This window comes from Narcine bancroftii, chromosome 1 (genome assembly GCF_036971445.1).
Source record: "Narcine bancroftii isolate sNarBan1 chromosome 1, sNarBan1.hap1, whole genome shotgun sequence".
NCBI classification, from domain to species: domain Eukaryota; kingdom Metazoa; phylum Chordata; class Chondrichthyes; order Torpediniformes; family Narcinidae; genus Narcine; species Narcine bancroftii.
The window spans coordinates 139,458,872-139,480,590 of NC_091469.1; the positions used below are offsets into that span (position 1 = coordinate 139,458,872).

The 21,719-nt window shown below is 42.8% G+C and overlaps 1 protein-coding gene across 1 annotated transcript in view; it reads left to right on the top strand.

Annotated features, from left to right (window-relative positions):
* The window catches only part of LOC138764598 (uncharacterized), an 81,361-nt gene extending 61,646 nt beyond the window's left edge, over nucleotides 1–19,715 (top strand). Inside the window, exons 4-5 of the mRNA XM_069940725.1 lie at nucleotides 14,220–14,254; nucleotides 19,531–19,715. Coding sequence (XP_069796826.1) covers nucleotides 14,220–14,254; nucleotides 19,531–19,595 — 100 coding nt within the window. The 3' untranslated portion in view covers nucleotides 19,596–19,715. The remainder of the gene's footprint in view (nucleotides 1–14,219; nucleotides 14,255–19,530) is intronic.
* Nucleotides 19,716–21,719: the final 2,004 nt, after the last annotated feature.

The following is a 21,719-nucleotide window of genomic DNA, read 5'->3' on the forward strand; positions in this document are numbered from 1 at the left end:
ACATTTGATCTGCACTCTACCATCCAAGTACCAATGGGAAAGCGGACCGCTTCGTTCAGACTTTTGCATGGGTGATGAAAGCAAAGAGGTCATTAAGAACATCACGGAATCATAAAATTGCAGGGGTTCTGTCATCAACACCACACTCCACTACAAAATACATGCCAGCAGAACTGATGTATGGACGCATCTTGAGAACCCGACTTGCTATGGTGCACCCTAACATCGGATTTCAAATTCAGGAGTCGACGATCCTGAGTAAGCCAACAAGTTCTCTGGAGGTCGTAGAATAAGTATTCATAAAAACATTACAGGGAGAATGAAGAAACAGGGGTTAAAGGCAGACTTCTCAAGAAACTATGTCAATGTTCATATTTGGTACTGGTGGGTGACAAGATGTGGAAACAACACATCAACTAGTTAAGGGTTTTCCCCAACCAGATGAACAATGCTGAGAGCCAGATCACAGACATTTAAGTACAACAAGAGAAGCTATCTCCTGGGCAAAGTGAAGATTCCAGATAAAAATGAAAATAACAAGGGATACCCGACAGCTGTGGCAGGGCCTGAACGCCACAACCCGTTACAAACCCAAATCCAGAAAAAAAGTAGCTGATGACAAAGCTCTCCCTGATAACTAAATGCCTTCTATGCTCAACCTGACAACAGTGACAGTGAAGGACCACCCCTCCACACCCTCAGGTCCCCTCATGAGCCCATCCTGTCTGTATCTGAGGATGACGTGCATGCTGCCTTCGAGTGAATCGAAGGAAAGCATCTGCCCCGGATGGAGTACATGGCCAATCAACTTAGAAAGGTATTCACGGATATCTTCAGTATTTCAATCCATCAGGCATGGTACCCACCTGTTTCAAACAGGTGTCAATAATGCCAATCCCAAGAAGAGGGAAGTAACCGGCCTTAATGACTGTAAATCAGTAGCACTTCTATCAACAGTGATGAAGTGTTTTGAAAGGCTGGAGATGAAGAATATCAGCTTCAGTCTGAGCGGTGACATGGATCCATTCCAGTTCGCCTATCATAGTAACAGGTGGACGCCATCTCACTGTCCCTACACAAAGCCCTGCAACATCTGGAGAGCGAAGATACACACATCAGGATGCTCTTTATCGACTACAGTTCGGCATTTAACACCATCAAAACTGATCAAAAAACTCCAAGACCTGGGAGTTAACACCACACTGGGTAATTGCATCATGAACTTCCTCACCTCAAAACCACAATCAGTAAAGATTGGTAAGAACTTCTCATCCACAATGTGCATCAGTACCAGAACCACAGGGCTGTCTTCTTAACCCCCCGCTCTACTCACTTTATACCTATGACACTGTAGCTCGGTATGACAATAACACCATCTACAAATCGATGATACGGTGATAATGGTTTTTATAAAGGATAGTAATAATTCAGCATGCAGGATGGAGATTGAAAACTTGCCTGAATGATGCACCAATAACAACCTTGCACTCAATGTCACAAAAACTAAGGAGTGATTGTTGACTTCAGGAAAGGAAAGCAAGAAATACACAATCCAGTGAACATTAGGGGATCAGAGGTGGAGAGGGTGAGCACATTTAGGTTCTTGGAAGTTACTATTTCAGAAGATCTTTCCTGGACCCAGACACACTAATGGCATCGTGAAGAATGCACGTCAGCACCTCTGCTTCCTCAGGAGTTTGTGGAGATTTGGTATGATTCCAGAAACACAGGCAAATTTCTACAGATGTTTGGTGAAAAGTGTGCTGATCAGTTGCATGGTGTGAGGGTAAAGCCCTCCAAAAGATAGTGGACACAGCCCATGACATTACAGGCAAAACCCTCCCCACTATTGAGTATGTCTATGGGGAAAGCTGCTGGTGGAGGACAGCAGCAATCAGCAAAGACCCTCACCACCCAGGACAAGACTTGGAACAGTTGCTACCCCTCTACCATCAGACTCCTTAACAACAAACTCAATCTGGGACTAATTTAAGGACTCTTACTTGTGCACTTTATTGATTTTCTTTGCTCTCCCTGTATTGCATGGTCAGTTTGTTTACATTCATTATCTGTTCACAGTTCTTTTATTTGTTTACATGTTCACAGTGAGTGCAGTTTATTTTTTTCACTACCAATTGGTGATAATTCTGATGCAACCACAGGAAAAAGGAATCTCAGGGTTGTACGTGATATCATGTATGTATGCTGATAATTAATCTGAAATCTGAAATCCTGTTCTGCGTTTTTCATCCCCGAGAAGATCCAAGAGAGAAAAAAACACCCTACAGCACATCTCAAAGACTATGTGCATTGACTTAAAATCTTTGTATGTTTTCCCAGTTTAATGCATTTTCAAGTTAGATTGTTTGGTACTTCTAGATAAAATAATTAGTTGAAGTGGTGCTTACATTTCACTGTAGTGTCCACAAGTGTTAATATATTCAAGTTAAACTGTATAGTTATTTACAAGTAAGCACAATTTTATTTTGTGAAGGAAGAGTGTTATGGGAACATGCGTGAATACGTGGCATCATGCAATAAGTTATCTTCGATACGTGTGTTCAGTTAGACGCCATTTTAAATATCATGTGAGTCTATTCTTTAGGGTAAATACACGACAAAATGTAAAAAAAATGTAATAAATGTAATAAAAAATGAAAACAAACTTCAGTGATAAATGATCAGCAAATTAAGAATCATTAAATGAGTGTAAGAAGATCTGCAGACACTATGATTGTAGTTTACACAAAAATGCTGGGGAAACTCAACAAATCACACAGCATTCTTTATGTAGCAAAGATAAAATAACCACATTTCAGCCCACACAACTCTGCAAATCCCTTCTCATTTCTCCAAATCTAGCCTTCCCCCACTCAAAGACCTTCAACCTCGGGCCCGACCTATCCCTTTCCATCATTAAGCTAAAGCTAATGGACCCATGATCACTGGATCTGAAGTTCTCTCTAACGCTTACCTCTGTCATCTGCCCCATTGTATTCCCAAACAACAGATCTGACATCGCTCCCGCTCTAGTCGGCCTCTCAACATATTGCTGCAAAAAGCAATCCTGAACTTTTACTGACTGCGTTTCCCAATCTATGTTTGGAAAATTCAAATCCCCAACCAACACCACCCTATTTCTCCTGCACATCTCACCTATTTCCTTGCACATTTGCTCTTCTAGATCCCTTTCCCCATTTGGAGGCCTATAATATAGTAACCTCACCATTCTTATTTTTCAGATCTACTCAAACTGCCTCCCTCAACGAGCCCTCCAGTCTATCTTGCATCAACACTGCTGTAATATCCTCCCTGACAAGTAATGCCACACCTCCCCCTCTTAATCCATCTAATCACATTTAAAGCAGCAAAATCCTGGAACATTCAACCACATCTTGCTAATGGCCACAACATCATAATGCAACATATCAATCCACACCTTTAGCTCATCCACCTTCCTTACTACGCTCCTTGCATTAAAATAAATATATCTCAGGGATCTCCTACATCCTACCTTCTCCGTATCCTCATCTCTTCAATTCTCACAAATTTCACTACATTTTTTTACAACCTCCTGCTTTTCCTCACTTAAATTATTCAAACTTGTCTCTTTCCTGCACCTACAAACCCTCACCCTGCTGTCCTGCCTAACTTGAAACCCTGTCCCCAACTATACTAGTTTAAACCCTCCCTGACAGCTCTACCAAATACCCCCGCCAGGAGACTGGTCCCTCTGGGATTAAGATATAAACCCATCATTATGGTATAGGTCTCATCTTCCCCAAAAAATATCCGAGTGGTCCAAGAATTTGAAACCTTGTCTCTCACTCCACCCCTTTAGCCATATGTTTAACCTCCACCTAATTCTAATTCTGCCCTCACTGTCATGTGGCACAGGAAGCAATCCAGAGATTACCCCCTTAGTGGTCCTCCTTTTAAGCTCCCTACCCAATTGCAGCAGTGTAAGGAAAAAGGTTGTGTTTCAATAATGCAGACAGGTCTTTCTGTGGTTGGAGTAGTTTATGATAAGGGTGTGGTGGGCCGAGCAACTGTGTGAGAAAAAGGAGGAAAATCGCCGCAACACATGGTTGGTTCAAGATGACACAGGCTCCCCTTCATTGCTGAGAAGAAGCCCTCCGCTTCTGCGTAGTGCCTTGCAGGCCAGAGAGTAACACCATAATGCAGTGACCTTACTTCTGAAAACCAACGGGTAATTCAGCAGAAGTGGGTGGGCCAACGCGGAGATGCAGCAGATTGAAACCAATAAACTCACTCTTTGTTTCACCCTCATATTGTGTGGACGTCTCTTTATTCAATAGCGCTGCTGCAGCAGACGTTACAGTGGTGACCCCGACAGTTCCAACATTTTTTAGAACCAGCATCGAACGCAGCAGGATGCAGCAACCAACTATATCCACAGTTGCGGCATCGGCGACCAATGCAGTGGGTGTTCATTTACCACCCTTCAGGGCAAACCAGCCCAGGATATGGCTACAGCTGCCTGAGTCCCAGTTCCACATCAGGGGAATTGTTTCAGAAGACACCAAGTTCTGGCATGTCGTCAGCTCCCTAGATCCACCCATAGCTGCCAAAGTATGCTCCTTCGTAGAAAACCCAGCGATGGAGCGCAAGTACGAGCAATTTCAAAGTTTCCCCCTCGATGCCATTGAGCTCAGCCTCAACATGCGGGCCTGGGCGGCAGAAATCCTTCCGAACTTGTGCATGAGATTGTGGCCCTGGTGGACAAGCACACCAACTGTTTCCTTTTTGAGGTCCTATTCCTCTCAAAACTACCAGTACACATAGCCTCGGCAGTCTCGGACATAGAGTTCAGTGCCCCGCAACTTGTAGTCAAGGAGGCAGACAGGCTGTTCCATCCGCCATAGCAGAGCTCCCTCCATGTGCATCCAATCTAAGTGATTGATACCGCCACTCTGCCCAGCCCACAAGAAGCACCAGCGGTGGTTGCGGCCCAGCAACAATGTGAAAGGCGCACAGAGAAGAACAGCAAGTACTGTTTCTACCACCGCTGATGGGACAGGAATGCCCGGTGGTGCATCTCCCCCTCCCGTGCTCATACCCTATTGCCAAAGCCAACACAGCAGAGGTAAACAGGCAGGCTGGCCACCGATAGTGGCCTCGGTGGTTGGCACACAGGAAGGCCTACTCTACCTCAGAGATGAGAACAAAGAGGGATTTTCTCATCGACACTGGCACAGAGATTAGCTTTATCCCACCCATGTATTTTGAGCCAAAAGCCTTGCCCTACATGCGTCCAGTGGATCCTCCATTCTATGTGACCCACCTGGTCACCATCCACACTGCAGATGCAGTTTTCCAGTGGGAGTGCACCATCACAGCTGTGGGACAGGCACTACTCATAGCGGACTTACTCTGGGCTCACAAATTGCTGGTAGACGTTACAAGATGCTGATTGGTAAACACCATAACTTTCCAGTAGTTTCCCCTTACACTGCAGAGGCACTCTTTCCTGCCACTGGGAATCCATGCCTTGAACCAAGATGAATACACCTCCTTACTGGCCAAATATCCAGCTTTACTATCTCTGAATTTCCATGACTTCAACCCGCCACATGGTGTGGGGCACCACATAGAGACTGCCAGCCCCACAGTACATGCATGAGCCCGGCGCCTCTCGCCAGACAAGCTCCAACAAGCCAAGGCTGAGTTCACCACCATGGAGGAGTTGGGGATTGTCCACCATTCAAACAGCCCATAGGCCTCCCTGCTCCACATAGTGCAGAGGAGGTCCGGCGGTTAGTGTCCATATGGCGACGACTGACATCTAAATGAAGTAACGATCCAAGACAGGTACCCATCCCACATTTCTCCACAAGGCTACAGGGCTGCAGGGTATTCTCCAAGGTGAACTTCATAAAAGGGTACTATAAAATCCCGGTACACCCAGCGACGTCCAGAAGACAGCCATCATCACACACTTAGGCCTCTTCGAATTCCTAAGAATGCATTTTGGACTAAAAACACAGACCAGACATTCCAGCAGCTAATGGACGTGGTCAGAAGTGACCTAGACTTCACCTTCATTTATTTAGATGATATCCTCATCACCTTCCCCAACACCAGCACCCAAAGGACGCACCTCACCCGCCTGTATAACAGACTGCAGCAGTTCGGCTCATGGTGAGTTCAGCCAAGTGCCAGTTTGGCCAGCAGACGATAGACTTCCTGGGGCACGGCATCACCCCAGAGGGCACCATGCCACTGCCCGACAAGGTGGAAGCTATCCAGCATTTCTCTAATCTAAGCATGACCTAGTGGCTATAGGAGTTCCTAGGGATGGTCAACTTCGGCCATCGTTTCCTTCCAGGAGCGGCCACCCTCATGCAGTCCCCATTAGACTTCATCAAACTCAGCGACAAGACCCTGCAATGGAGGCCGGAAGCCATGGAGGCTTTTCACACCACCAAGTCAGCACTCTCAAGGGCCATGGTATTGGCCCATTCAGACCCTACTTTCCCCCAGCACTCACAATGGACACTTCAGACAGAAGTAAGCACCTCTGAACACCAGAGCTCAAATACAGCGCATGCGACCATATACTGCTGGCCTTGTACCTGGTGATAACGCACTTCTGCTACATGCTAGAGGGGAGAGTGTTCACCGCCTACACAGACCACAAACCGTTGACCTATGCACAGAGCAAGGTCTCGGATCTGTGGTCAGCCAGATAACATTGGCTCCTTTCCTACGTATTGGAATTCACCATGTATCTCTGCCATGTCACTGCTCACCCCAATGTAGTAGTCAACACGCTGTCCAGCCCTACTATCACCACAACCTGCGGAAGGTTCAAAGTCATCTAGCTCACCAAAGATCAAAGAGAAGACGCAGACGTCCAGCACAACGGATGTCCATCACCAGAATAAAGGTCGGAGATTTCTGCCCTGCACCACGATAACCGACCCTGCTGTGTGACATCTCCACTGGGACCCCAAGGGTGATCTTACCCGTGACTTGGCAATGGCGGGATTTCAACCAGATCCATGGTTTGTCTCACCGCTCCATAAGGACAAGTTCATGTGGCATGGGCTCCATCAAGACACCACCCTGTGGGCTCAAACCTGCATAGAATGCCAATGGGCCAAAGTGCAGTGACACACCATAGCCCGCTACAGACATTCGAGCTGGTGCAATGCAGGTTCGAACATGTCCACATCGACATCAATGGCCCCTTCTCGGTGAGCCAAGGCATGAGATACCTGTTCACAACCATTGACAGATTCACCCACCGGCCAGAAGTGGTACCTGTGGCTGTGAGCCACACAGAGACGTGCGCCAGGGCATTCCTTGTCACCTGAGTTGCGAATTTGAGACCTGACACATGTCATATCAGACTGAAGGGCACAGTTCACCTCCTTCCTCTAGTCCAAACTTGCAAAATCCTGCGGCAGCCAGGATCACCACACAATGGCCTACCAACTCCAGTCAAACGGATTGGTTGAACAGTTTCCCCACCACCTGAAGGCCATGTTCAATGCCAAAATGACCAGCCCAGACTGGAAAGACGAACTCCCGTGGGTACGGCTTGGGATCCACACGGAACTGAAGGTGGACCTACCAGCACTGCTTTCTATCCTAAGGGACCTACATTTCAACACCCTCGGCCCACAGACCAGCGTGTTAGATGTCCTGCATAGGCTGAGAGAGCAAACAGGCAGACAACCCCCCCCCACCACCACCCCCCCCCCCCCACAGCCACTGTCCAGACATGGCTCAACACCCAGCTATGTCCCAGCGGATCTGCAGTCCACTCACTACATTTTCATTTGCAGAGGACTACAAGGGACCTCTCCCCCACAATGCCTGTGTGAGGGCCCCTTCAAGGTACTACGGAGAGATGGTGTGTTTTTCACACTGGACACTGGCGGCCGACAGGACAGATTCACAGTCAACTGCCTCAAAGGAGCCCACCTGGACTCTGAACTATCATCCCCCAACCCTGGGTCAGACACAAAGGTAGACTGCCCAAAGACTGCTCAGAGTGCAGCGGCGATTCTCTGGGGGGCTGGTGTAGCGAGCCAAGCGACCACATGAGAAAATGGGCTTAATTGTGGCAACATGCGGCCGGTCCATTGTGGCGTGGGCTCCCCATCACTGTTGATAAGGAGCCCCATGCCTAGCGACACATGCGGGCTAAGCCGCCCTCCATTTCCATGTAGTGCCCCGCTGGCCGAAGAGTGACACCACAACGCAGTAGCATCACTTTCAGAAACTGGCGGGTACATCACCGTGAGACGCAGCAGATTCAAACCAATAAACTCACTCTTTGGTTCACCCTCACCCTGTGTGGACATGTCCTCACTCCGTAGCCCTGCCACAGCAGTCATTACAAGGGCAGTAAAGTAACATTGAAAAGCCTGATAGCCATTGTGTAAAAAGAACTATTCTTGTGCCAAGAGGTATTGGACTTCAGGCTTCTGTACCTTCTGTCTGGAGGTCGTAATGAGAAAAGGTTGTGACCAGGGTGATGGATGTCCTTTTTTTTTTGAAAAGTTTATTTAAAATTTTACAAAATACAGATATAAAATACAAAAAAAAACAAACCCATTTAAAAACCCCTATACCACCCACATCCCATCCTCCACCCCACTATCCCACCCCTTACTATCCCACCCTCCCTCAGAGATTAAAATACACAAAAATAGTATTTATCAACAAAGTGGGCAATTCACCAATCAAAACAAATTAAAAAAAATACTTAACCTCTAAATTCATATTTTCCAAATACTGAGTCCACATTTTCTCAAAAATAAAAGAATAATTATTTTGCAAATTTTATGTATTTTTTTCTAAACGAAAACATGATTGAATTTCATTATGCCATTTTTGTATATTTAACTCCACGTCATTTTTCCAGGTTACTGCTATATGTTTCCTAGCCACTGACAAAGTTAATCGAATAAATGCAATCTGAGATTTATCCAATCGTGTTTTTAATGGATTCATATAACTTAATAAACACAACCACATATAAAGCTATTTGGAGTAAATCTTGCAAAAATTTTATAATCTTTTTTCCAAAAAAGCTTAGCTTTTACACAATTCCACACAGAATGAACAAAAGTGCTTATCTGATCTCCACGCCGAAAACATAAATCCAAATCACTAAAACCATATCTCTTTAACTTTTCAGGAGTTAAATATGACTGGTGGAGAAAATTATAATTAACTAAACTATAACTCTCATTAACTAATTTTGTAACATTATGCAAAAACAGATCTGGTCATTCTTCCTCAGAAATAGTAGATAACTCCTGTTCCCATTTATCTCTTATTCTCAATACCCCGACCTTCTTCAATTTTACCTGCAACAACAAATACTTTTCAGAAACAAACCCTTTCTTTCCCTTATCCATAAGTAACATTTCAAACTTCGATTGCGTTCGCAATCAAAATTTCCCAACCAAAACAGTTCATTAAAAAAATCACGTACTTGATAATAAGCAAACAATGTGTTCTTCTCTCTAAGCTGATCAAATGAAAGAAATGAATCTGCCTCAAAACAAGCTTCAATTAATACTAAAACTTTTGAGTCCCAATCTTTCAAAAAAGGATTATGCAAAGAAAAGGGAATTAACTGATTCTGATATAACAGAGTTTTAATTGAACATACATCCTTCAAACCTATAGATTGATTTCCCTTACTCCATACTTTAAACAAATGACTCAATACAGGGAACTTATATGCTTGTAAAAGCAAAAAATTCCCTTTATATATAAAATGATGTATTGAACTTTCCTGTATCTGATCCATTTCCACATAAACCCACATAGGTGGTTGGTCAATATCAAACAGTCTACTAATAAATTTCAACTGCACTGCCTAGTAATAGTTTTGGAAATGTGGTAGATGAAGACCTCCCAGATCATGTGTCCATGTCAATTTTTGCATTGATACTCAAGATAATTTACCTTTCCACAAAACAGAATGTATCATTTTATTTGATTCTTTTTAAAATTTCCCTGGTATAGTACATGGAATTGATTGAAACAAGTACTGAATACAGGGATATATATTCATTTTGATACAATTTACCCAAACAATCAATGTTAATGGTAAATCTTTCCATCTATTTAAATCAATCTTATTCAACAAAGGTAGATAATTCAAACCATATAAATTCTTATACTCCTTATCAACAATTACACCTAAATACTTAATCTTATCTGACTATTTAAATTTAGTCATTCGCATATAATCTGTGTAGACCATCAGATATAGGTAATATCTCACTTTTATCCCAATATACCTTATATCCCAACATCGATCCATAAAATTTTAATAAATCCTGTAAAGGTTCTTAGGTTTAGATAAATATATCAACACATCATCCACAATTAAATTAATTTTATACTCACGTTTCCCAACTGTAATACCCTGAATATTCATATTTTGTCTAATTGCCTGTGCTAAAGGTTCTATAACCAACACAAATAAGGCTGGTGAAAATGAGCATCCTTGTCTATTTGATCTAAACCATGTAAATACCTGAGAAATCTGACCATTTGTCACCACCCGCGCAGAAGGATTAGTATATAGTGCCTTAACCCAGCCGATAAAAAAATGGTCCAAATTTAAATCTCTCCAACACTTAAAACAAAAATTTCCACTCAACTCGGTCAAAAGCCTTCTCAGCATCCAACGCTAGCATCATTGGCTGGTTAAGTTGCAGTGTAGATGCATTGATTATTGTAAGTAATTTACTAACATTATCAGCTGAATATCTATTCTTAATGAATCCTGCCTGATCTACATGCACCAATTTTGATAAGAAATTAGCCAATCTATTTGCTAAAACTTTTGCTACAATTTTATAATCGACATTCAATAAAGATATAGGTCTATAAGGTCTATGTAGATATATAGAGATAGGTCTATATAGGTCAATAGGTCTCTATCTTACTTTGGTATAACTGTTATCAGTGCTCTCGAAAATGACAAAGGAAACAACCCCTTATCTGTAGCCTGCTTCAATACATCCTTTCCTTTTTTCCTTTGGCTTAGCTTAACAGACGAAGATTTATGGAGGGTAATGTCCACGTCAGCTGCAGGCTCGTTTGTGGCTGACAAGTCCAATGTGAGACAGGCAGACACGGTTGTAGCGGTTACAAGGGAAAATTGGTTGGTTGGGATTGGGTGTTGGGTTTTTCCTCCTTTGTTTTTTGTCAGTGAGGTGGGCTCTGCGGTCTTTTTCAAAGGAGTTTGCTGCCCGTCGAACTGTGAGGCACCAAGATGCACGGTTTGAGGTGATATCAGCCCACTGGCGGTGGTCAATGTGGCAGGCACCAAGAGATTTCTTTAGGCAGTCCTTGTACCTCTTCTTTGGTGCACCTCTGTCTCAGTGGCCAGTGGAGAGCTCGCCATATAACACGATCTTGGGAAGACGATGGTCCTCCATTCTGGAGACGTGACCCACCCAACGCAGCTGGATCTTCAGCAGCATGGATTCGATGCTGTCGGCCTCTGCCATCTCGAGTACTTTGATGTTGGTGATGAAGTTGCTCCAATGAATGTTGAGGATGGAACGGAGACAACACTGGTGGAAGCGTTCTAGGAGCCGTAGTTGATGCCGGTAGGGGACCCATGATTCGGAGCCAAACAGGAGTGTGGGTATGACAATGGCTCTGTATACTCTAATCTTTGTGAGGTTTTTCAGTTGGTTGTTTTTCCAGACTCTTTTGTGTCACCCTTCTCCATTAACAATGGCGTGAAGCAAGGCTGCGCTCTCGCACCAACCCTCTTTTCAATCTTCTTGAGCATGATGCTGAAACAAGCCATGAAAGACCTCAACAATGAAGACGCTGTTTACATCCGGTACCGCACGGATGGCAGTCTCTTCAATCTGAGGCGCCTGGAAGCTCACACCAAGACATAAGAGCAACTCGTCCGTGAACTACTCTTTGCAGACGATGCCACTTTAGTTGCCCATTCTGAGCTAGCTCTTCAGCGCTTGACGTCCTGTTTTGCGGAAACTGCCAAAATGTTTGGACTGGAAGTCAGCCTGAAGAAAACTGAGGTCCTCCATCAGCCAGCTTCAATACATCCATATACCCTGGAAACAACAAATCATGAAATTTCTTATAAAACTCTACTGTAAACCCATCCTCACCAGATGATTAACCAATCGGCATGGATTGTAACGCCTCTTTAAGTTCAAAATCTGTAAATGAAGCATCTAACAATTTTATATCATTCTCATCCAATAAAAGTAAATTCAACTTAGACAAAAATGTATCAATCTGCTCATTATCTACATTCCCTTGAGATGCATACAAATCCCGATAAAAAGAACAAAATTCCTAATTTATCTCCTGTAGTTTATGTAATACCTGAATTTCCATGTATTGCATTAATTGTTCTTGAAGCATGCTCAGTCTTCAACTGCCATTCCAATTCTTTGTGCTCTTTCCACTAATTCATAATAACTCTGTTTTGATCTCAAAAGCAAACTCTCATAATTATAAGTTTGCTTCATATTGTAACGAAGTTTCTTGGCTTCTTGGCTTACTGTATTACTGTATTGGATTACTGTATCTTATTATCTTCTGTTCCATTTTCTTGAAATATTTTCTCTAAATCTGCAATCTCTTTCTCTAACTCCAAAAGTTCCACCGTATATTGTTTCTTCACTTTGGCTGTATTACTAATAATTTGGCCTCACAAATATGCTTTCAAAGCATCCCACAATGTAAATTTACTTTGTACCGATCCCTCATTTGTCTCCAGAAAAAAAAAAAATTGATCTGATCTCTCGAAAACAAAACAAATTCAGGTTTTCTTAACAACAACTCATTAAACTTTCAACCTTCTCCACTGTCTCACAAGAAATCAACAACAAAGAATTGTCTGACAATATTCTACTCTTATATTCTGCACAGTTAACCCTTCCCTGTAAATGAGCTGAAACCAAAAATTGATCTATTCTAGCGAACGACTCATGACGAGCAGAATAAAACGAATAATCCTTCTCGGTCAGATGAATATGTCGCCATATTTCAACTAAATTTAATTCCCCCATCAGTTATAATACCCTTTTAGCCATCTTAGTTTCCTTAACAATTTTTGGAGATTTATCCAACAATGGATCCAAACAGCAATTATGGATGTGCTTTATGATGTTGGTTGCTTCTTGAGTTAATGCCTCACATTGAGGTCTTCAGTGGCTGGGAGGTTGGTATCTCTCATGGACTCACTGATGTGTGACACCCTCTGCAGCCTTCTTCTCAATTCTGAACTGAAACTTCAGTTTGTTTCTCTTCTCACAGACGCACCCTAACCAAGAACATTTTCTGATTTTATTTCAAATTTCAAGTGTTTTCTGTTTTTTTTGTTACATTTTATATGTCCAACATCTGCTACAATTTAGGTTATCTGCTGTCAAAATTAAACTTCCAATTCTATGCAAAAGCATTGAAATTGCCTCTTCTATGGAAACTTCAGAGTACAGAATAATGTTTTATTTATCAGAGCTTCCTTATGTACATCTGTTTTTTCAACCGTGTCCATATATAAAAAAATAACTGTGAGTCGAGTAGGAGTTTCCATCATGCAGAAACCTGTGAAGTTTATATGACTGATATCCCTCAAGAGCAAGGCAGCCATGGAATTTATTTACATTGTAATGCTGAGTTCTTTCCAGCATGGTTATAAATGTTCTTGTTTAATTATTCATGAGATTAAAAATTTCAAAACACAAGCAAATATATTTACCTCTTTGCCTTGTCCCCAAGCACACTCCTTGACCAATTAATTGTGCAATCCTATTCTTAATAGCCAAGAGAAAAATCAATGGAAGTGGAAAACTAAAGTTTCTCTGACTTGTTTAATCAATTTACTAACATCAAATTTCAATGTGTTGGCAACTCTTATGGTTTCTGGCTCTTGCATTCAAATATTGAAGCTTTTGATAATCTCAGTGGAACCTTGTAGTTCCTTTCAAAGGAAAGCACTGCTCTTGAGAAATGGACTGTGCAAATCACCCAACACTATTAAAGAGTAGAGGAGCCCACTCTATGAGAACTATTCTCAAATTGGCATATGCATCTTCCTGGATTTTGGGCAAACTATTCATACATTCAGGAAGGTCCATTTTAGGAGAACCACTTACTCAGTGTTTACCTGCCCAGAGATAATTTATACTCAGTTTTAATTGTGATACGTATTCTTAAAATTGCAGCTCATCTCGGAAAACGATTCATACAGAATTGCAAGGTAGGAGGCCCCAAGATTTTGACTCAACAGTGATGAAGCATTGTCAAGTTGGAATTGCTTCTGGTGGTGGTATGGGGGGTGGGGGGCATGGTTTGAGAGGGGGTGCTGCTGAAGAAACCTGAGCGAGCCGCTGTAAGATTTGCCTCCCTTAATATTAGTTTTGTTTTCGGGATGTGTCCTGGTAAACTTGTACCTCTTGCTTTGTTAGTTTTAGATTGGTCACAGTGTTTGAGCTACCGAAACAAAACAGAGACAGACGCTGAGAGCACTTCAGTTTATACAAATCTTTATTACAAAATCTTAAGCTGATTTCACACTACAATATGCAAGCCCTTCCCAATTATACTTATCAACGCCTGAACTGGTCCCAACTGCCGAAACGAGGTTACGACCGTTCACTGTAGTAGGTTGTCAGGGTGCCGGTAGCAGCTTCTCTACCTCCCCCGACCGGGACGTTGGTTGGACTCTAGAAATTCTTCTTCTTGCTGAGAGACGTTTCCACCCCCCAGAGAGTCTGAAACTTCAGCAGCGGGACCATGGCTTATATTACCCAAAAATTGTTTACTCATATGCTTATCACTTTGAATACAATGGTTTACTTATCTTCAAGGTTTCGCCTGACAGTCTGCGACCAACAAAAGACATTTGCATCTCTGGGCCCCATGGTGGAATTTAGATTATGTGTGCTGATTCTTTCATTATTCTCAAAGTAGGTTACTGATACTCAGCCTTGCATAAGCAAAAGCATGGTTTAAATACTCCATTACATATGTCACTCAAGATGCTGTAAGCATTCAGTATTTAAACAAACTAAACCATCCTGTCCCTCAATAGCTACCCACCGAGTGTTACCCTGGGCAGGTGTGACTATTTCCTCTTTTACAGGAGGCCCACTACCTGGTGGTGCCACCCATACCTTTTGTCTGGCATTCTCTAGCTCAGGAATAGGGGCAATGACTGTTTTTCCTCTGGAATAGGCTGTAGTTCAGAAGCGTGAAGAAGTCGGTGGAAAGGTGTACCTCCCTTTAAAGGGCGATGATTCAAATTGTTGACTGCCTGCTGCAGCATGTGGCACCACCCCTTCAGGATCCCCAGTGGTGTTAATAAACAAATTTGTTCCTTCAGTAAGCTGTTCATTCGTTCAACTAACCCGGCAGCCTGCGGGTAATAAGGAATATGGTGGACCCATAAGATACTGTTGTCAGTTGCCCAATCACAGATTACTTTCCTGGAGAAGTGCGAGCCATTATCAGACTGAATCTCCTCTGGTACATCATAACGAGAAATTAAATGGTTTAGTCCTTGGATAGTGCTAGCTTGGTCAGCCGTCTTGGTGGGAAAAGCAAAAACCAGGCCCGAAAAGGTGTCAACCATTACTAGGATGTAACGTTTACTCATACAGTCTGGCATGGGGCCTATGTAATCAATTTCCCAGACCGCAGCCGAGCGAGCTCCCCATCTTATTCGGCCATGTGGACCAGGAGGAACGGTGCGGGACTTCAAAAGCTGGCGTCGTGGGCATGTACGCACGACCATGCGGACATCATCCTGATGGATGGGTAAAGCATGTGTATGGGCCCACATAGCTGATCCTTTCTCCCCCAAATGGCCACTCTGTTCATGTGCCCATCGAGCCAGGGGGATGGTATTGTCGCGGCTGATAGTGGCAAGCTGATCTGCTACTGCATTATGTGGTGCCAGTATTGCCTTCTCTCTTGATTCACCATTATATTGATGATGTGATGATCCAAGGGGCCACAGAAGAGATGGTACAGGAAGGTATGGAGAGTGTCCAAGATACCCTGATGCAAAGAGGGTGGGCCATTAACCCTGCCAAGGTGCAGAGCCCATCCCAGACGGTTATTTTCCTTGGAATTCAGTGGCATGCTGGAGAACAGGTGGTTCCTGATAAAGTTCGCAATAAGATCGCAGTCTTGGTCACTCCTACTAGTAAAAAGGAGACCCAGAATTTCCTAGGGTTATTGGGATACTGGCGACGCCACATTCCACATTTGGCGTTGCTTTTTCGTCCTTTATATATGGTTACCCGAAAGAAAACAGACTTTTTATGGGGTAACGATCAGGAAAGGGTGTTCCAGTCCACCAAGCAGGCTATCCTTCAGGTCCTGCCCATTTCTCCCCGCATCCCAAATACCCCCTATGAACTACAGGTCTCCGTTACTGGTTATATGGCCTCCTGGAGCCTCTGGCAGAAACAAGAGGGCCATCAAGTCCCACTGGGATTCTGGTCATGAACCACACCCGAGGCTGCCACTCGTAATTCTGCTTTTGAACAACAGTTACTGGCCTGTTACTGGGCCCTGCTGGAGACGGAAAGAATGACAGGCGATACAGATGTCCAATTGCGACCTGCACTTCCAAAAATGAACTGGGTCCTGGCTAATGATGCGGAATCTATATGGGTAGAACTGAGGAATAGCAAGGGGCGGAAAACGTTAGTGGGGGTGGTAGATAGGCCTCCAAATAGTAGTGTAGAGGTGAGGGAAGGCATTAAAAGAGAAATTAGAAAAGCGTGCAATAAGGGAACAGCTGTCATCATGGGAGACTTTAATTTGCATATAGATTGGACTAGCCAAATTAGTAAAAATACTGAGGAGGAGGAATTCCTTGAATGTTTACGGGACGGTTATCTAGACCAATATGTGGAGGAACCAACTCGGGAGCAGGCCATTTTAGATTGGGTATTATGCAATGATAAGGGGCTAATCAGCAATCTTGTTGTGCGAGGACCTTTGGGTAGGAGTGATCACAATGTGATCGAATTCTCACTCGACATGGAGAGTGAAGAAATTAAAACCGAGACTAAGGTCCTGAATTTAAATAAAGGGAATTATGATGGTATGAGACGGGAGTTGTGTAAGATTTATTGGGTGGTGTTTATGGGGAAGTTGACTGTGGATAGAGAATGGAAAGCATTCACAGATCTAATGGAGAAATTGCAAAAATCATTTATACCGGTTTGGCATAAAAATAAACCAAAAAAGGTGACTCAACCGTGGATAACAAGGGAAATTAGAGACAGCATTAGGTCCAAAGAGAGAGCATATCAATTGGCCAAAAAAAGTACCACAACCGAAGACTGGGAGCAGTTCAAGATGTACCAAAGGAGGACAAAGGGATTAATCAAGAGAGCAAAAATAAATTATGAAAGTAAGCTTGCGGCAAATATAAAAACCGACTGCAAAAGCTTTTATAAATATGTCAAGAGGAAAAGATTGGTGAAATCCAGAGTAGGTCCCTTGCAGTCGGAATCAGGGGAATATATAATGGGGAATAAGGAAATGGCAGACCAATTAAATTCTTACTTTAGTTCTGTTTTTACAAGAGAGGATACAAATAACCTCCCAAGGATGTTGGGAAACATAGAGACTAATGCAAGGGAGGAACTGAAAGAAATCAGTATCTCTAAGGACATGGTCTTGGGGAAATTGATGGGATTGAAGGCAGATAAATCCCAAGGGCCTGATAATCTACATCCTAGGGTACTTGAGGAAGTGGCCATTCAGATAGCAGATGCTTTAAGAATTATTTTCCAGAACTCGATAGACTCAGGATCAGTACCCATGGATTGGAGGGTAGCTAATGTTACCCCACTATTTAAAAAGGGGGGTAGAGAAAAAGCGGGAAATTATAGGCCGGTGAGCCTTACATCAGTAGTGGGCAAAATGATGGAATCCATTATTAAGGATGTAATAGCGGAACATATGTCTAGCAGAGAAGGGATCGGACAGAGTCAACATGGATTTACAAAAGGTAAATCGTGCTTGACAAATCTATTGGAATTCTTTGAGATGGTGACAGGTAAAATAGATGGGGGAGAGCCAGTGGATGTGGTGTACCTGGACTTCCAAAAGGCCTTTGATAAGGTCCCGCATAAACGACTGGCTTACAAAATCAAGGCTCATGGGATTGGGGACAAAGTATTGATGTGGATTGAGAACTGGCTGGCAGGTAGAAGACAGAGAGTTGGGATAAATGGCTCGTTTTCTGAGTGGCAGGCGGTGACCAGTGGGGTGCCACAGGGATCTGCACTGGGACCCCAGCTGTTCACAATTTACATTAATGATCTGGATGAGGGGATTGGATGTAATATCTCCAAATTTGCAGATAACACTAAGCTAGGAGGGGTTGTGTGCATGGAAGAGGGGGTCAGGAAGCTCCAGTGTGATTTAGATAAATTGAGGGACTGTGCAGATACATGGCAAATGCACTACAATGTGGATAAATGTGAGGTTATCCACTTTGGTAATACAAATCGGAGGGCAGATTGTTATTTGAATGGCAATAGATTAAGAGATGGGGAAGTGCAGAGAGACCTAGGGGTACTTGTACCCCAGTCTCTGAAGGCGAGCATGCAGGTACAGCAGGCGGTTAAAAAAGGCAAATGGTATGTTGGCCTTCATATCAAGAGGGTTTGAGTATAGGAACAAGGATACCTTACTGCAGCTGTACAGGGCCTTGGTGAGACCCCACCTGGAGTATTGTGTGCAGTTTTGGTCACCTTATCTAAGGAAGGATGTTCTTGCAATGGAGGGAATGCAGAGGCGATTCACCAAGCTGATACCTGGAATGGCAGGAATGACTTATGAGGAAAGATTGCGCAAATTGCGATTGTACTCCCTGGAGTTTAGAAGATTGAGAGGGGATCTCATAGAGACATATAAAATTCTGGCAGGACTGGACAGAATGAATGAAGATGGGATGTTTCCAATGACGGGAAAATCCAGAACCCGGGGCCATGGTTTGAGGATAATAGGCAAACCATTTAGGACCGAGATGAGGAGGAATTTCTTTACCCAGAGGGTGGTGAATCTGTGGAATTCATTGCCACAGAGGGCAGTAGAGGCAGGTTCATTAAATATATTTAAGAGGGAATTAGATCTATTTCTTCAGTATAAGGGTATTAAAGGTTACGGAGAGAAGGCGGGGACGGGGTACTGAACTTTAAGATCAGCCATGATTTCGTTGAACGGCAGAGCAGGCTCGAAGGGTCGAATAACCTACTCCTGCTCCTATCTTCTATGTTTCTATGTTTCTATGTAATCTAAAGATCGGGCAGGCTCAGAAGTCTTCTATTGTTAAATGGAAGTGGTATATTCAGAGTCGCGCGACCAGAGGGCCTGAAGGGGTGGGCCACATACACGAACAGGTGGCTGATCTTCTGTCTCATCATGAGGACGTTGAACCCGCCTTGCCCCCTCCCCTACCCCCTTCACCAGTTCAGTGGAGTAAACCATATGATTCGCTCACTCCAGCAGAACAAGAGGACGCCTGGTTTACTGAAGGCATTAAACTAAAAAAACTCAGCGACAAAATTTGATTCAGACTTCTTAGAAAATCAGAAAACTGTGATTCAAGAAAGTGCCAGATTTGAAACTATCTAAAGAATTGAGGTTTGGGCAGGTCAGTTTTAGCAGAAAGCTGCACAAATGATGTAAAATATCCATGAATAAAGAGACCCTGAAAAACTTTGAATAACCTCTCTATACCATTTCTGAAAAATAGCATCATGCAAAGAAGGTGAAAAAGGTGATTAGATGTAATAGGGCTTGAAAGAGAGAAATTATGAAATGCAAAATGTTTCCTAAACTTCCCCCAAATTCTCACAGAAAGTTTAACAATGGGATTGTCTATCATTTAGTTGAAAGTGGAAGTGAAGAGGCCAGAATTGGTGCATTGGAAATATTTGGGGAGGTTGGGGGGGTGGGGGCAGGGGTGGGGATTGAGTTCAGCTCCATTGCTATTTACAATGGCCAGTCAGAATTATTATGATTGGGAAAAAAGACCAAAAGGTAAGACATCGTATATTGACTGCCCAATAATAAAATCTAAAATTAGACAGAGCCATACCACCATCTCTTTTAGATCTCTGTAGGAGAACTTTATTAAGGTGAGGGTCTTACCCTTCCACATGTAAGACAATATAGCCAAATCAAGTAAGTCAACAAATTATTTAGGAACAAAAATTGTTACAGATTGAAAAAGACATAAAAATTTAGGAAAGATATTCACTTTAATCGAACTTATACAGCCAACTAAGGTTGTCGACAAAGGTGACCATTGAGTCAAGGAATGCTTCACTTGTTTGAACACAGCAAGGTAATTCTCCTTAAAAAGATGTTTATCATTCTTTATAATTGTAATTCCAAAGTAGGTGAATGAAATTTTAATGATATTAAAAGGAAAACCGTCATACATTTATGCAGGAAAATTCAAGGGAAGAAGCTCACTTTTATGCAAATTCAATTTGCAGAAGATTGAATTGTGAAAGTAATGACATGATATGGGGAGGGAAGCGACTGAATCCAAAATGAAAAGCGGGAGATCATCTACATAAAGGGAGACCTTATGTTCCATCCCTTTCCTCCATATACCTGAAATCTCTTTGCACTCACAAAACTTAATTGCTAATGGTTCAAATAAAAAAGGACTTAATAGACAGGTTGGACAGGTATATGGATGAGAAGAAGATGGAGGGTTATGGGCATTGTGCAGGGAGGTGGAACTAGAAAGGGGTGTTTGGTTCAGTGCGGACTAGAAGGGCCTAATGGCCTGTTTCCGTGCTGTAATTGTTATGTTATGTTATGTTATGTTATCCTTGACAAATGCCATGTTGCAGATGGAAAAGGTGAGATTCTTGTAAATTAGTAAGAATTGTTGCAGATGGACGTGAATACAATAATTTAACCCATGTAATAAAATCAGAACCAAAATTATAATTTTCCTGAGTTGCAAACAGATATAAGATTGCAGACACTGTGGGGGTCATTTATGACTCACTTTCGATAATTTCATTTCAATGTAATTGAATTGTCTGACTTGTGCCTTTTCCAAGTTCTTTTATAACCGTATAACTATATAACAATTTACAGTATGGAAAGAGGCCATATTGGTCCTTCTAGTTCGCACCGATTTACGTGATACTCCACGAGTTCCACCTACCCACTCCCATTCCCATAACCCTCCAACCCCCTCACATCCATGTACTCATCTAACCTCCTCTCAAATGACAAAATTGACCCTGCCACAACTACTTCTTCTGGTAGATCATTCCACTCAGCCACCACTCTCTGAGTGCAGAAGCATATTCTTATATTACTTCTAAAGTTTTGCCCCCTAAACCTTAATTTATGACCCCTTGTACCAATCTCCCCTACTTTCAGGGGAAAGAGCCTATTCACATCTACTCTATCTATTCCCTTCATAATTTTAAATTCCTCTACCAAATCCCCTCTCAACCTTCCACGCTCCAACAAATAAATTTCCAGTCTACTCAATCTTTCTCCGTATTCAAGATACCACAATCCAGGCAACATTTTTGTAAACCGTCTTTGCATCCTGTCTAACTTATTTATATCCTTCCTATAATTTGGATACCAGAACTGCACACAATACTCCAAGCTTGGCCTCACAAAAGCCTTAAACAGTCTCAAAATCAGCTCCC